At 42.4% G+C, this 15,118-nt stretch overlaps 1 protein-coding gene across 4 annotated transcripts in view; it reads right to left on the bottom strand.

Moving 5' to 3' along the window:
* ULK4 (unc-51 like kinase 4) overlaps positions 1–15,118 on the bottom strand; it is a 468,513-nt gene that overhangs the window by 370,949 nt on the left and 82,446 nt on the right. For all 4 annotated transcript variants that reach the window (XM_059728765.1, XM_019483511.2, XM_019483510.2 and 1 more), the window contains exon 19: positions 965–1,048. In XM_059728765.1, the coding sequence (XP_059584748.1) occupies positions 965–1,048 (84 nt within the window). The remainder of the gene's footprint in view (positions 1–964; positions 1,049–15,118) is intronic.

The following is a 15,118-nucleotide window of genomic DNA, read 5'->3' as shown; positions in this document are numbered from 1 at the left end:
CATTCCTATCACATGGTCACCTACAGTTAGCATGAAGTCTCCCTTTACTAAGTTGATAATTATGTGGTTTATCACAAACAGGTCTTAGAATGACATCTTACTATGTACATATTACTATCTGGAAAGAATCAAAAAAAACAAATCAGCTGTGCGTTCTTGGTCACTTAAAAATCTTTTTTAGTCATCAAGCTATTTCTTTTATTAATCACAAACTGTAAGCAATAAAGATCTCAGAAGAAAGGAGTTTACCTTGATTTTTTTTTAAATCCCTACAAGGAATATTTTCAGCCTTCGGCTTTGCCTCGGGCAGAAATAATGTCAAATGATCTCAAATAAACAGTAAATGCCAGTCCCATACACGACTTTGCTCAATTATTTTTTTCATTTTACGAGTGGGGGACCATACATGTTGGCATCCTTTTCTTTTTTCAACATACCAAAGTTGTCACACAAGAAATGAAGTGTATGGCAAATAGTATGTAGCAAAGAAAAACTAGTATTTCACATTTATCACTTTTGGGCCTCAATAGGACACTGATGACCTGACAGGATGATGATGGAGTGTTTCAAGCCTTATAGATCGACTGTGTTTTATTAAACCGGGAAGAAGTGAATAAAAACCTGTTAAAAAAACCTGTGAAAAGTTAAGTTGCAGCAGAAATTGTACCAGTTGTCAGAAAATTCCTCAAAAAATATCTTAAAAATCATAAATCAAGTAATGGTAATTTTTATTTACTATCTTACTTCCAAAATCAAGTAACTTTAAATTAATGTCAAAAATAGAGAACGCCATTTCAATTTTTGCACTCTTCTGTGTAGGTCATGGTCTTATCATGATTATTTAAATTCAGGAGCAATACTTGGTTGACAAGGTACTGCACTGCTGCAGGCTACAATCCTCACACAATGCCTAAAGGGTTATTACAGTGGAGAAATTCTATTGAGGACAATAAAAGAGCCTTACCCCTTCCCGAAGGCACCTCATTAGCACAGTGTAAGCAGCCAAGGGAACAACCCAGCATTCTCCAGGGTGTTCTTTTTTTTCTTCCTGTAATGAAGTGGAAGGAACAGCAATGAAGCTAACAGCACAAATGATATTAACCCTTCAAGGCAAAAAAAAAAAAAATCACATTAATATTACAGACAAAAAATGCACCCAGCAGTTGTTTTTTTTTTTTTTAATGTTACTAGCATATGTATTTCAAATTAACAAAATTTAGGAAACATTACATTCTGGAACAATATTTTGATATGCTATTGTTTTTGTGGGCAGCACAAAAATTGATTTTTATTAAATAATTTAAACATGCCCTACAATTTTTAAAAGGTATTTCTTCCAATGTTTCTATTTGTCACTAGCTCAACTGATTCAATTTGCATGCAAAACTGAACCTGAAGTTGTGAAAATCATTTTGATTGCTACAGAACTAGATAATTGATTATTTGAAAAACAAAGTCCAATTATTTAAACAATAATTATGTTTATATTATATCTAGAAACAAGATTTCTTGGGGCCTCTAAAAAAAAAAAAGAATTTTTAAAGTAAGCATGCCTTTAAAATATATTCAAAAGTTAATCAGTAAAGAGAAAGCTGTTAAAAAAAGGTTAAGTGAGTGAAATACCAGGTAAAGCACATAGAACCTCTCAAGAGATCCATAATGTTCCAAGAGCCTTACATGCATGACACTATTATGTCCAACTTTTTAAAAAAGATCAATTCACTATTAACTAAAATGAGACTGATTGCACCTTTAGGAGTAAATAGACTGGTGGGTTTTTGTTTGGTTTGGCTTTTTTAGAAGTAGAGTATTATAGGTAAAGAAAAAGTTGTTTGGCTTTTTCCTTAGCAAAGGGACACATGATGAAAACTTCATATTGTTCCCCTCCTGTATTTGATAACACACAGACATTAGCAACTGATGGAGCACAGCTTTTGCTGGAAAAAATTAAAGAATAAAAATTAATAAATTATATTAGATTCATAGATGCTAGGGTTGGAAGGGACCTCATCAGATCATCGAGTCCGACCCCAAATCATCAAGCCCGACCCCATGGTATCTTACAAAATGATGGCATCTTACAAAATAAATTTTGATTTTGTGAGATATCCTTATTCTGCAGAGTGTTTTCCTCTGAAAAGTAGCAACTGCTTCTAAAATTATTAAACTGGACTGCTTTGAATAATGATTTTTTAGAAACTGTTTCATGCACTTTTATACAATGAAAAGCATAGGATGCCTAATGTGTTCAGGTCAATGATTCAGGAACAACCTTAATTTTCTGTACTTCCTAACTTTTGAGTGTTCTATACAGGATTTCAACATTTAGATTGTATTACTGGTCTGTTTTAATTCAACTATGGTACCTTAGTCGAAGAAAAGCTGCTAATGAGATGCCTTATATTTCCCTTTGAAAGGAATGCAACATATCTCAACTTCATCAGAAACAAATGCTTTCTTTATTTAAAAAAATGTTACCACTTCTTAAAATCTGTTCTATTAAAAAAGGAATGGAGTTGAAACTGTTTACAGTGGGCATCCATAAAGAAACTGCATGCTTATCAGTGCCTGATTTCCTCGGAATTTTACATCAGCTAAATTTAAATTACAAAACTGTGGTATAATCTCTCTTGAAACTCAATTACATACAATAATAATCTGGCATAATCTACGGAGATTCTTTATGACATTAGTCAGAGACATCCAACCCAGGCTCTCAGGCTTCGAGTCTCCTCCATTTTTAATATACAAACATTAATATAGACACTTTTTTCCATTTACCATTTTTTCTTCAACATATCACTGTTAAAAAAAATTGGAGATTAAAAATTTACAATAACCTCTCAGCACTTGAATAATGTTCACTTTTAGACTGAACGGGTCCAAAAGTGGTATCTGGATACTAGCAAACAGGTATAACCCCAATTCGTCTTCATCCTCCCACTGCAAAGGGTTTAAGGAAGGTAAGATTAGAGATTACAGTCCAAACAAATTCTAGGAAAGGATGACAAGCATTTCTCTATGGAGAAACAGAAGAACAGATACCTTGAAAAATGGAGGAGTTCTTACCCAGTCATTAAACAGTACAGTCTGAAGATACTAAGGAACTGGGGAGCCTTAAGGAATGCCACATGAAGGCTCAAAGATTTTATTTTTTTTCTTCAAAGTACTGAACATATAAATCAAACTTAAGACAAGAAAAAAATATGAGAATAAGATAGCATTCTTGTTATCTAAATATCTTTATGTACACAGACACATCTCCCAAAATTGGTTACTGGGACCTTCCAGGAGCTTCAACATATCCCCATTTTGAATTTTTTCCCCATGGATTCTGTGTCCTGAAAACCCTGCCAGCAGAAAATGAATGCAGCTATTTCTGAAATGTAACGGCCTCTCGAGAATGACATCAAGTTCTGCCTCTGCATTACTTTTAGCCTTGCCTTTCATGTGTTATTGTATATCGTATTTACCTGAATCCAAGATAACCCGGAATTTAAGATGACCCTCTGATAATTAGATTGCATATATGAAAAATTTACAAATTTATAATTTCCCATGTATAGAATAGAATTATTGAAAGGTCATCTTAAATTCATTGCCCCGCACTGCTGAAGCAGGGAAAGCAATGTTAGGGGAGCAGGCAGTGAGGGATACAGTATGGCAGGTACAGAGTGGGGGCAAGCAGCTTGACACTTGCCCTTTATCCTCCCACATCTTGGCCCTTCTGCCTGTCCCACCACTTACCTCAGGGGTGGGCAAAATATGACCTGCGGGCCGGATCCAGCCTGTCAACTGACTAGATCTCTATTCATGACTGGAACCAGGTGTTCTAGACATGAGCCCCAGACCTGAGGCTCCAAAAATGTATATGCAGATGAAGCCCAGGACAACCTGGTCGCAGGGCCACACTAATCATATGCGACAGGCTGAGTGTCCCAGGGGTACAAGCACGGGGGCTACGCACCCCCAGAGGAGAAACCCCAAAAGTAAAGAGAACTTACCTACTTTAGGGCTGCAGACCACAAACAAGCGCTGCTGATGAGAAAAACCCATGTGGTTCGTCAGCCGCGCCTATATACAGCTGGGGCTGGTGCGTGACATCATGGATGATAGCCAGCCGGCCAGGATAAAAGCCGACACCAGCTGGGAGCTGGGGAGAGCGGGAGAGGCAGCATAGGCTGCAGATGCTCTCCATGCCAGCGGCAGTCAGTGCCAGCAAGATAAAGGAAACTATGATCGAGCAGGGACGCCTAGGGAGCAACAGCTGCGAAAAAGTCCCATGCCAGTCACGGACAGCACCGGTGTGTGGAAAGAGACCCTGCTCCAAGAACAGCAGGGAAAAGCCTGGAGGATGGTGAACACTCCCCATACCGGACACTTATAGACCAGGTCATGGGAAGAGAATTAACCCAGAGAGAGAGGTATGAGAAGCTCCCATCCAGCAGAGAGCAGAGCAGCATTGGGGGATGCAGCAGGGCACAGGCTCTAGGGCAGAGCCAGTATAACAAGGTGGTTCAGCCTGATCTATCTATCTATCTATCTATCTATCTATCTATCTATCTATCTATCTATCTATCTATCTATCTATCTATCTATCTATCTTTCTTTCTTTCTACCTTTGAGACTGCAAGACATAATTTAATCATTAACATAATGTCAGCAGAAGCGGAATTCTTCATAAAGAACATGAATGTAGAAGAAATGTTAGCAAGTGAGGTACTTGGAGATTTTCTTGGAGCAGTGAAAAATGTATGGCAACCAGAGCGTTTGAATGCCATAAACATCACCTCAGCTCTAGACAGAGGAGGCAGAGTTCCACTTCCTATCAATGATATGAAGGAGGGTGTCTATGTAATGGTTGGTGCAGATGTTCCATTCTCCTCATGCTTACGAGAAGTAGAAAACCCACAGAATCAGCTGAGATGCAGCCAAGAAATGGAACCTGTAATAACTTGTGATAAAAAATTTCGTACCCAGTTCTTTCTTTCTTTCTTTCACATTAGCTGAATCAGCACAACCGCTCATGGTACCAGAAATGATAAATTGCTTTGTCTATAAGCTCTCTCTGGTGCAGACATATTTGTGATCAACCTGAAATCAGGTTGTAAAAGTCTCTGTTAGCCAGTCAGAAAGATGTAACAGTATTCTGTGAGCCCAGTGATTTATCAGAAACTATGAACAACAAATAAATATATAAATACGTAGTCTTTCTTTCTTTCTTTCTTTCTTTCTTTCTTTCTTTCTTTCTTTCTTTCTTTCTTTCTTTCTTTCTTTCTTTCTTTCTTTCTTTCTTTCTTTCTTTCTTTCTTTCTTTCTTTCTTTCCCTGGCGTCCTTCCCTTTTGTTTCCTGCTGACCTGTGCCCATTCTTCAGTTGCCTCCTGTTTTATTTTGTTGTTTTATTTCACTTGCTTGTGACCCTTCATTGAGGGATCCAGGCGATGGCCATACAACAAAGGACCGCCTGCAAGAAGCAACAGACAACTGGCAGAGAGCAAGAGAGCCCCGCAGGAAAGGGGAACATCCATCGGCCCCAGGGTCCATTAAGAAGAGAAGTACAACCGATACCTAAGATTGAGCAACAGGTAGGAGTCATCAAGACCTGAGGGCCGGCTGCATCAAGATCAGGTGGCCCGCTGGAGGCTGGCGTATGGAACGGGTGTAGGGGAGGTGGAGCCCCACGGATATCCATCAGGAGGATACCTTGAGGGACCGCCAATGGGAGACCCCACCACTGAAGAAACACTCAAAGTCATGGCAGGAAAGTTTTGGGGTCTTCCCTGGGGTGACTGGGGCCCCTGTCAGAGGTTACATGAAGCCTCCCCATGCCCATCACCAGGCACCCGCGCCAAGGCAGCACACGAACAGATACTTGAAGCAAAACAGGCACACTGAGAAAGGGGGCAACAGAGGGATTCTGGGTGAACTGTTTGGAGCCCCATTTGTTGATGTTTGCCAGGCACTTAAGGCTGGTGAAGAAGGGGGAATCATTGGAAGTGGGAAAGGAAGGCACAGCTCAACTGTGGGAGTGAAGAGGAAATAAGAAGATATGCAACCTAGTGGCTCACCACTGCCTTCTGACAATGAAAGCAGAAATGAGGAGGCAGCCCTAGAGAGGCAGGGGCATGTAGAATCTGAATGTAAGCCTTCTGGATGACAAAAAGATATAGCAAGGGTTCAGACAACATTACGCAGGGTTGAAAATGCACAGACCCAGGTACCAGAACCACACAGAGAGGTAGGTCAGTGTAAAAGAGAGAGCAAGAAAAGTTTTTCAACAGGCAGGATGCAGGCATGGTACCACAGAAAGCAAAACAAATGCCTAAACTGCAAGTTGAAAAGTCTGCACAAGTAGGCAGCTTGGGGTTGACCATGAGGGAGGCCATGCGGGAGGTGAAAGGCCAGATCAGAGTCTGGTACAGGGAACAGGCCCAGAAGATCTTTCTGTTCTGGGCCCCCTGGGTGGAAGAGGGGGAGGAGTGGTCTGCTTATTTTAGCAGGTTAAAAGGGACCAAGAGAAAGGCCATGACTAGCCTGGTAGATAGAGCGAGTGTGGAGCACCAGTTGAATGAGGGGATGCTGGAGATGGTGGAAGCTTTCTAGCAGGAGCTCTGCAAACCCAGAGAACCCAAGAGCCATGTCGGAAAGGAGAAAGGTCAGAAGCTGGTCGAGGAGTTGACTCTGGATATCAACAAAACTCTCCACAGCTTCAAGAAAGGTAAGACTCCTGGGGCAGATAGCCTGCCCAAAGAGCTCTACAATGTTTTCTGGGACCAGGTGGGCCTCATAACCCTTCTTTACAAGAAGAGGGTGAGGGAAAATTTGAAAGATTGAAGAACCATGAGACTCCTGAACTTTGACTGTAAGTTGCTGGCCAAAATCTTGGCTAAGCATTTTAAGTCTGTTATAGACTTGGCTAAGCATTTTAAGTCACTTATAGGTGATCCACAAGGACCAGTCGTGCATAGTGCCAAAGCAAAAGATCTGTGGATCCCTGCTGCAACTGTGAGACATGCTACAGTACCAATAGGAGAGAGGGTTGAATGCCACCATGCTGAACCTTGACTTGGAGAGGACCTATGACTGAGTGTCCCACTGGTCCCTATTCAAGACACTGAAGATGGGGATCCCCTTGACCCTGGATAAAGACACTGTACATCGACATAAGCAGCAAGGTGCTGGTAAATGGGTTCCTGACAGCCCCAATCACAATGGAGTGGAGCATCCAGCACGGCTGCCCACTCTTCTTGCTGATCCTGTTTATCTGTGTGATGGAACCACCTCTGCTTTGGCACTTGCGTATGCTCCTGCTGAGTACTGTGCACCTTTCTCCTGGGGGGATCCTCTCAATGATCCCTCTTCAGGGATTTGAAGAATGTTATTAAATTCCCCCTCAGCCTTCTCTTCTAAGTACTAAACAACCTGAGTTCTTTCAGCTTTTCCTCTTAAGTCTCGCTTCCCAGGCCACTAATCACTCTTGTCATTTTGAGCTAAACTCTTTCACCCTTCCTGAAGTATGGGGCCCCAAACTGGATACAGTACTCTAGGTGAGCCCTCACCAGTGCTGAATATAGTGGAAGAATCAATTCCTTTGATTTTCAAGGGTCACTCCTGTTAATACAATCCAGGATGCTGTGGGGCTTTTTTTTTTTTTTTTTGCAACAAGAGCACACTGTTGGCTCATGTTCAGTTTATGGTCTATTTTAACCACCAGGGCCTTCTCTGCAGTACTGCAGCCTGGCCAATCCATGTTTGTGCATGAAATTATTCTGTCCCAAGTGTAGGATTTTGTACTTGAATAGAAGGTGATCAGGTCACTTGCTTTATAAAAATGTTTTTCAAAGCATCACTTACATGAAGATCTACAAGTTCTATCTGATATATTTCAGATGCCTCTTCAATATCAAATGCAAATGAGTTTTGAAGAAGGCAAATGTCTTTTGAATACTTATAGAGATCCTTAAATTTTTCCTGGATTTCCCCCTACATGTGTTTTAAAGCCTCAACAAACCTGCCCAGTGCAAAGTCCAAATCAATTCCTTCTTCACTCAATAAATGTTTGCAACAAGGAAGGTGTGAATAGTTTATTTCAGTGATATGTTTCATCAAAAGATTCAGTTTAATCTTAAATGCTTTCACACCAGTGAACCTTTCAGGCAGCAGGCTTCCCTTTGCCTGAAATTCTACATTCAGATCATTCAGCAGTTCTATTACATCTGCTAAAAATGCTAAATCCCAGATCAGACAGTTCAGCTTTCTGCTTTCCTTTCTCTGTTAGGAATACATCAATCTCATTTGGCAGCTGGAAGAAACATTTGAGATCCTTACCCCAACTGAGCCATCCCACTTGTGAGACATCTCCATATTCCGCTTCAATGTGGTCAAGGAACTATTGAAACTGACAGTGGTTCAAGCCAGGGCCCCAGATGAAATTCATGCTTAAAAGAACCACACCCATGACTGACTGCCAATGTAACACCTTGCTGCAAAACAACTGCTGGTTTATGATGCAGTGAAGCTGCCTGGAAGGGTCAGCATTCGATATTTGCCTTTCATTGCTGATGTATCCTATTACATCAGCCTTGTATCCTGTCATGGTTTGTAAATCATCTGTTCTTATGCTTTTCAGTTTCTCCCAATCAGATGAAGCATTCTCACTGTTTCACACACTTTGAGAAATAAGTCTTCTCCTCTGGTTGTCCCCTTCAGACTCTAAAGTGCATCAAGCCTTTCAATAACTACAATCTTCAAGTCTATTCTTTGCACAAATATGAGCGGTTGGGCTGTATCTGACATGTCATTACTCTCAAGTGCCAATAAGAAGTCTTGGAACATTTTGGCCTATTCATTCAGCATGCTAGGCAAATCTGTCCCCATCTCATCTGTTCATAGTATGAGCAGAAAGACTCACGTCGTTTATCATTTCTTTTTCTTTTTTACGGATATGCCTCCTCAATTACCTGCATCAGGCTCTTCGGTGAATTATCTGTCTGTAAAAGGTCTCCCACCATCAGCAACTAACTTTAGCCACATGATAACTAGCTTGAGCAATTCCTAGGTTTTGCTCAATGTCTCTTTTAAAAATATTCTGCCAACTAGCAAACTGTTTCTGAGAGCTTCTGTTTTGTCACTCATAGGTTACCTTACCAAACAGTCATACTTTTCTTTATGATGTGTATCAAAATTACACCTTATGCTATATTCTTTGAACACTGAAACAGCATCTTGACAAAATCAGGCAGACTGATTTGTCTTGTCATTGCACAAAAAAGTAATCATACTTCCACAGCTCATTGAACACTAAGCACTCACTATCAATTTTGTTTTTGTTTTTTTGACAATGACATGGCAGTGGGTGGCTCCTTCAGTACATCACATACAAGGATTACTGGACTGTCTAGTTGGCAATGACGCTGAATTAATCTAAGGCACTACTCTCCAAGTGAATTTCAGAAACTCACCACAACTCCTTGCAGTTTTTCTGCAGTAGGAAAGACACATGGAGCACCTACCAGAGTAATCCCATCCCTAAGAAACCCTAGGGACAGACAGTCCCTGGTTCTGCACACAGCAGGGAGTGGAAGGACCTTACAAGCAAGTTCCTCCCTTCCCTCCACAAAACTCCACACCCCAAACTGCAGCAGAAGATTACTAACTATAGAATATCCCCATCTACTGATCCTCATTGATTAATTGCAGCACAACACATTACCTAGCTACTCTGGAAGCCTATGTTTGGTTGAGAACAGCCTGGAGCCTGCCTCAATCCCTGCTACTACAGCCGAGCCCATGACACATCAAGTTCCAGGGCCAGCAGACTGTGAGGAACAGCCCAAAGTGCAGGAGCCACAACAGCAGTCATGGCCACAGCTGTATAGTCTGGGCCAGGCTGGCCAGGGACATGTTAGTTCCTGCTGCTACTGGCCAGCACAGCATGCTTCGGGACACACAGAAGTGGCATCTACATGTGCTATTAGCATGGAGGAATAAACTCCAGCACATATCACGTCAGAGTTTATTGCTCCTCGGCGCCGTGTTTGAACATGCACTCAGGACTGCAGCATGTTGAACCAGGTCAGAGCAGCCCTGGCAAGGGGCCTACAGGGTCAGCCTTCCAGCCCAGTGCTACTCCAACCCAGCTCAACATGCTGCAGAGGGACTGGCTGGCGCACAAGGTGGTCCAGTCCAGGGCTAGCCAGCAGGCAGTCCCTGCACTGAAGCACCCTCGTGCCCCAGCCAGCCCCATCAGTGTCTACACATGCACTGCTGTGGACTACAGAACTCTACTGTAAGATAGTTCTTGTATTTAGAAGTACTAACCTGCAGGAGAGTTACTTAGTTTCCTGTGGCCTAATAGACAGGAAAAGTTAATCAGGCAGATGCACAGTAAATGTCTCATTTAGATGCGCCCATGGAGGAGCAGCTAGAGTCAACGTGGCTACAGCCATGTGATCTGTGCCAAATTGGGAACGTGTTGGTGTCTCCATCCCAGTTCCTGCTGCTGCTTTCTGGTACAGCATGCTCTGGAATACGTGGAGGAGCTGCTATTGTGGCCATGGCCACAGCTATGCATGTCTGTTCTGCACCAAGTACTGGGCTGGTGAGGGATATCACCCAGCTTAGCCACTGCAGCTGCTGCCCAGCACAGGGTATAAAGCAAGGTACAGAGCATTCTTCACCAAGCAGCTGCTATAGCTTCAGGGACTGGGACAGAAGCAGCAGCATGCCCCTAACCAGCCTGACATGCACTGCAGAGCAGACCATGTGACCCAAGCCACAGCCACAACTCCTCCCCAGGTCTCTATGCCATTCTGCATGATGTACTGGATTGGTTGGGGATCTGCTAGTGCCTCTGTCCAAGTTATAACTGCAGCTGCTGCAGGGGCACAGTACAGAATGGGCTGGGTAGCTGTTGTTGCTACGGAAGCTCCTTTACATGCACCTAAGTGCACTGCACTTCGGGATACTCCTCACAGTCTACTGCATCCTGGAGCTTGGAGAGCCAGCTAAAAAAGCTCTGCAGAGGAACCACCATATGGGCTGTATATTACTGATCCCTGATTTAGGTTATATAACGTCTCTACATTCCTATTTATACACCCTAGAAGACTCAAGCCTTTTTAGTCCTGGTCACATTCAACTGATTATCCACCAAGACCCATAACTCCTTGGTAAGAGTCAAACTCCTCCAGATAGAATCCCCATCCAGTACATATGGCCTATCATTTTTGGTTCTAAACATAATAAACATCTGGGCATATTAAAATATATATTGCTTGCTTCTACCCACCCTACTAAGCAATCAACATCACTCAACATCACCCATTTTAACTATTTCACTCTCCTTAAGTCATGTGCAAAGATTAGCAGCAGCAATTTTGTTTTGCTTGAGGTTACTGATAAAAATGAAAAAAAAAAAAAATAGAACAAAGAAGCAGTTCCCAGAGGAACGCCAATAGGAACAAGTCTGTTCCCCATTTACAATTTTGTGAGTGCTATCAGTTGGTTAGTTTTTAATCAATTTAAACATGCACTATGCTAATTTCGTATTATATTTTCTTTATAATATTTTTGTATTATATTTCTTTATATTTATATTATAAGAAAAATGTCATGCAGTTCTGAATCAACCATCTTTCTGAAGTCTAGGTATGTTACATACAGTGTGTCCTCACCATAGCAATAACATTCCAGCAAAAACACCCACAAGCATGACTCACCCACCTGCTCCCACTCACGTACTCCAAGCCTGGAAATAAACCACTGTGATCATTCCAGACAATCCAATCCCTCTATAGCCTATCTTAGAATCTTCACCTCAAGCAAGCTTGAAGAGTGGCTATTAGAGATATCTTGAAATGGCCTGATAAACATTTCTGGGTTTCAAGTATGGACACAGGTGAAGGAATGGACAGACAGGGCATACTCAGGAGCATCCCAACCAAGGTATATAGCTTCTTGGTGTAGATATGCATGGGATGCACATCAGATGTGTAATCTCCTAAACATAATATTGCTTCATTTTGATAAGATCTCTTTTCCATAAACCTATGCTGGCTGGCATTATATTACCTGCTTTGTTGATGAATCAAGCTTTGTATCAGCTATTCAATTATTTTGCCTTGGATCAGGTAGACAGGCTTAGAACAGCCTTAAAAAATTCACCCCTTCCTAAATGTTAGCATTATATTAATTTTCTTCCAGTTCTCTATAATAGGGCTATCCAACTCACATCCAACAGAGTACATGAGACCCCCCCCCCATTAATTTGCAGCTCTTGGGCTCTCATCTAGCTATTGCTTCCCCCATTACTCTGGTTGAACCAGGAATCAGGATCTGCAGGCTCCATCCTACCTACTTCCTAGTTGTCCCCCAGGGGCAGCACAGTCCATGGCACATGCAGAAAGTATGGGGCAGACACCAGCGCTCATGGTGCCTGCCACAGGGTGGGACACGGACAGCCTGCAGCCCAGGGAACTTGTGGCTTATGTTTAGTAGCCCCAGCTGTTTAGTAGTTGGACAGCCCTGCTCTAGGACATTAAGTGTTCAAAGAGCTCCTTGGCCAGGTCTTTTAAAATCTGTGGATCCAAATTATCTAGGTCTACTTAACCTAAAAATATCTAGATTTCATAGCTTCTGATGATTAATTCCATCCTCAATTGCTGCTAGAACACAAAGTATTTTATTACTACCACATGTTATAACTGTATCACTTGGCCTTTTCCAAATATAGAACAGGAATATTCACTGAACAATCTGTCCATTCTGCAGCACTATTAAGAATTTTACTTTTTGTGTCTAATAATGGACCATTTCTAAAATTCATTTTGTTCCCACAACTTGCTTTAAAAATTCTTCATCTTACTTAATATTGCTGGCCAGATTCTTCCTGGTGTTCTTTTGCTTCTCTTTTCACCTTTCTCGAGTTTCTGGTTTTGGATTTATATTAGTTATCACCAACTTCCCTTTTCTTCCACTTATGTTTTTATTGCCCCTTATGCTGGCTTTTTAATCAGTTTAGCCATCCCTCTTAATTCTGGGATTTTGGGCTTCTAGTGCAGAACTTGAGCAGTTCCCAATTGTTATTAACATTTTCCCATTTAAATTATTTTTTCCCACATAATTTGTCTTTTAATTGTTTTCAGTCTTGCAAAGAACATCAAAATATCAGCTACATAAAAAACAAAGCATTGGGAGTGTCTGTGTATGTGTAAACTGCATGTATGTGTATATAAATTGGTTTGGACAACTTCTGCTTACACATGACCAATATAACTAATTCATGATAATGTGTCTTTAAGCTACCAATACTTTAGGTTCTGGATCAATTTCTGCTGAAAGAAATTAAAACAAGGTTAAAACTATGAGTGTTTATAAATGTGCTCCAGGAGTCGGGGTGCTTTAAAGCGCCCAGAGTGTCACATGTATCAGTGTCCCTGAGCTGAAAAATGGCGGCAGGGACCATTTTTCCTGCTACCATTTTTCAGCGTGGAGACGCTGATAGATGTGATGCTAGAACATGGTCTAGGGTCTGCTAAAGTGTGGTAATTACCACATTCCAGCAAACTCGATTAATTAAGTTTGCTCTGACACACTGTAATTACAACACATCAGAGCAGCCTCGCTGCACGTCTATAGGCAATCTATATGACTAGCCTTTAAAATACACTAATTAGGTATATAAAATGACAAACTACACAAGTTTCCATCTGTGAATGGTGAAATAATGATAACCAAGCACAAAATATGTTGACTTTGTAAGTTTAATAGCAGGGGATTTTATAGGAACTACAAAATTAGGGCTGTGTGAAGCTTTGGTTGCTGATTGATTCGGCAGAGATTCAGCCTGAATTGGCAGCCAAATCTCCAAATCTGAACTGAATCAGGAGACCCTTTAATCTTTCCGAATCAAATCGGAACCCTCTGAATCAATTCAGAGAGATTCGATTATTCAGACACAGATACAGCTGTAAATGATTTTTCTACGTACCTTGAGGTTAGGGGTGTGCGAAGCAGGCCATATTTGATTTGGATTCGGCCCGAATCAGGGACAGTGATTCCATTCATTGATTCAGATCGCTGTCCCTGATTTGATTTCACCGAATCCAAAGATTCAGTGCTGATATGCAGAATCAGTGATTCGGCCAGACACAGCTTTAAATGTTTTTCCTACATATCTCGAGGTACCAGAGCGGCTTGTGAACGCTGCAATGCTGGGGTGGATGGAGCATCCTACAGGAGCATGGTGCTCCCTGTCCTCCCCCCAACGTGTTCAGTGGCAAACCCAGGAGTGGACCAGAAGTACTTCTGGTCCACTTCCGGGTCTGGTGGGGAGTGCGCGGGGGGCCCCGGCTCCCCCCCCCCCCGACTCAGTGATCGGCCATGGAGGGACCCTGGATGCTCCCCCTCCCCCTCCCCCCCAATCCAGGAGGCACCAGTTGCCAAGCCAAGAGAGTGCAGGCGGACCCCCCAACATGCTCTCCAGTGGATCTGGAAGTGGACCAGAAGTGCTTCTGCTGTCAAGCGCGCTGGGGAGCCCCCCATGCTCCTGCAGGGAGCATGCATCCGCCCCAGCATCACAGTGTTCACAAGTCACCTGGTACCTCAAAGTATGTAGAAAAAACATTTAAAGCTGTGTCCATGTTTGAATCTCCCCAAATCAATTCAGAGAGTTCTGATTTGATTTAGAGAGATTAAAAGATCTCCTTATTTGATTCAGATTTGGAGATGTTTGCCGAAATGGGCCAAATCTCTGCCGAATCGAATCAACGACCCAAGCTTTGCACAGCCCTACTCAAGCTACCAGGCTGAGATGCTGGGGCAGATGAAGCGTCCCACAGGAGCACAGGGGGGTCCCCAGCACGTTCAGCAGCGGACCCAGAAGTCGACCAGAGGCACTTCTGGTCCACTTCCGGGATCACCACCGAGCACGCGGGGGGGGGGACCCCCCCGCACACTCCTGTGGGATGCTATATCCGCCCCACCATCACAGTGTTCACAAGCCGCGCCTGGTACCTTAAGGTACATAGAAAAAACATTTAAAGCTGTGTCTATGGCCGAATCACTGATTCTCTGAATCAGCACTGAATCTTCAAATTCGGATTCAGATAAATCGAA

This window comes from Alligator mississippiensis, chromosome 5 (genome assembly GCF_030867095.1).
Source record: "Alligator mississippiensis isolate rAllMis1 chromosome 5, rAllMis1, whole genome shotgun sequence".
In the NCBI taxonomy this organism is placed as follows: domain Eukaryota; kingdom Metazoa; phylum Chordata; order Crocodylia; family Alligatoridae; genus Alligator; species Alligator mississippiensis.
This window is presented reverse-complemented; position numbering and strand designations above follow the sequence as displayed.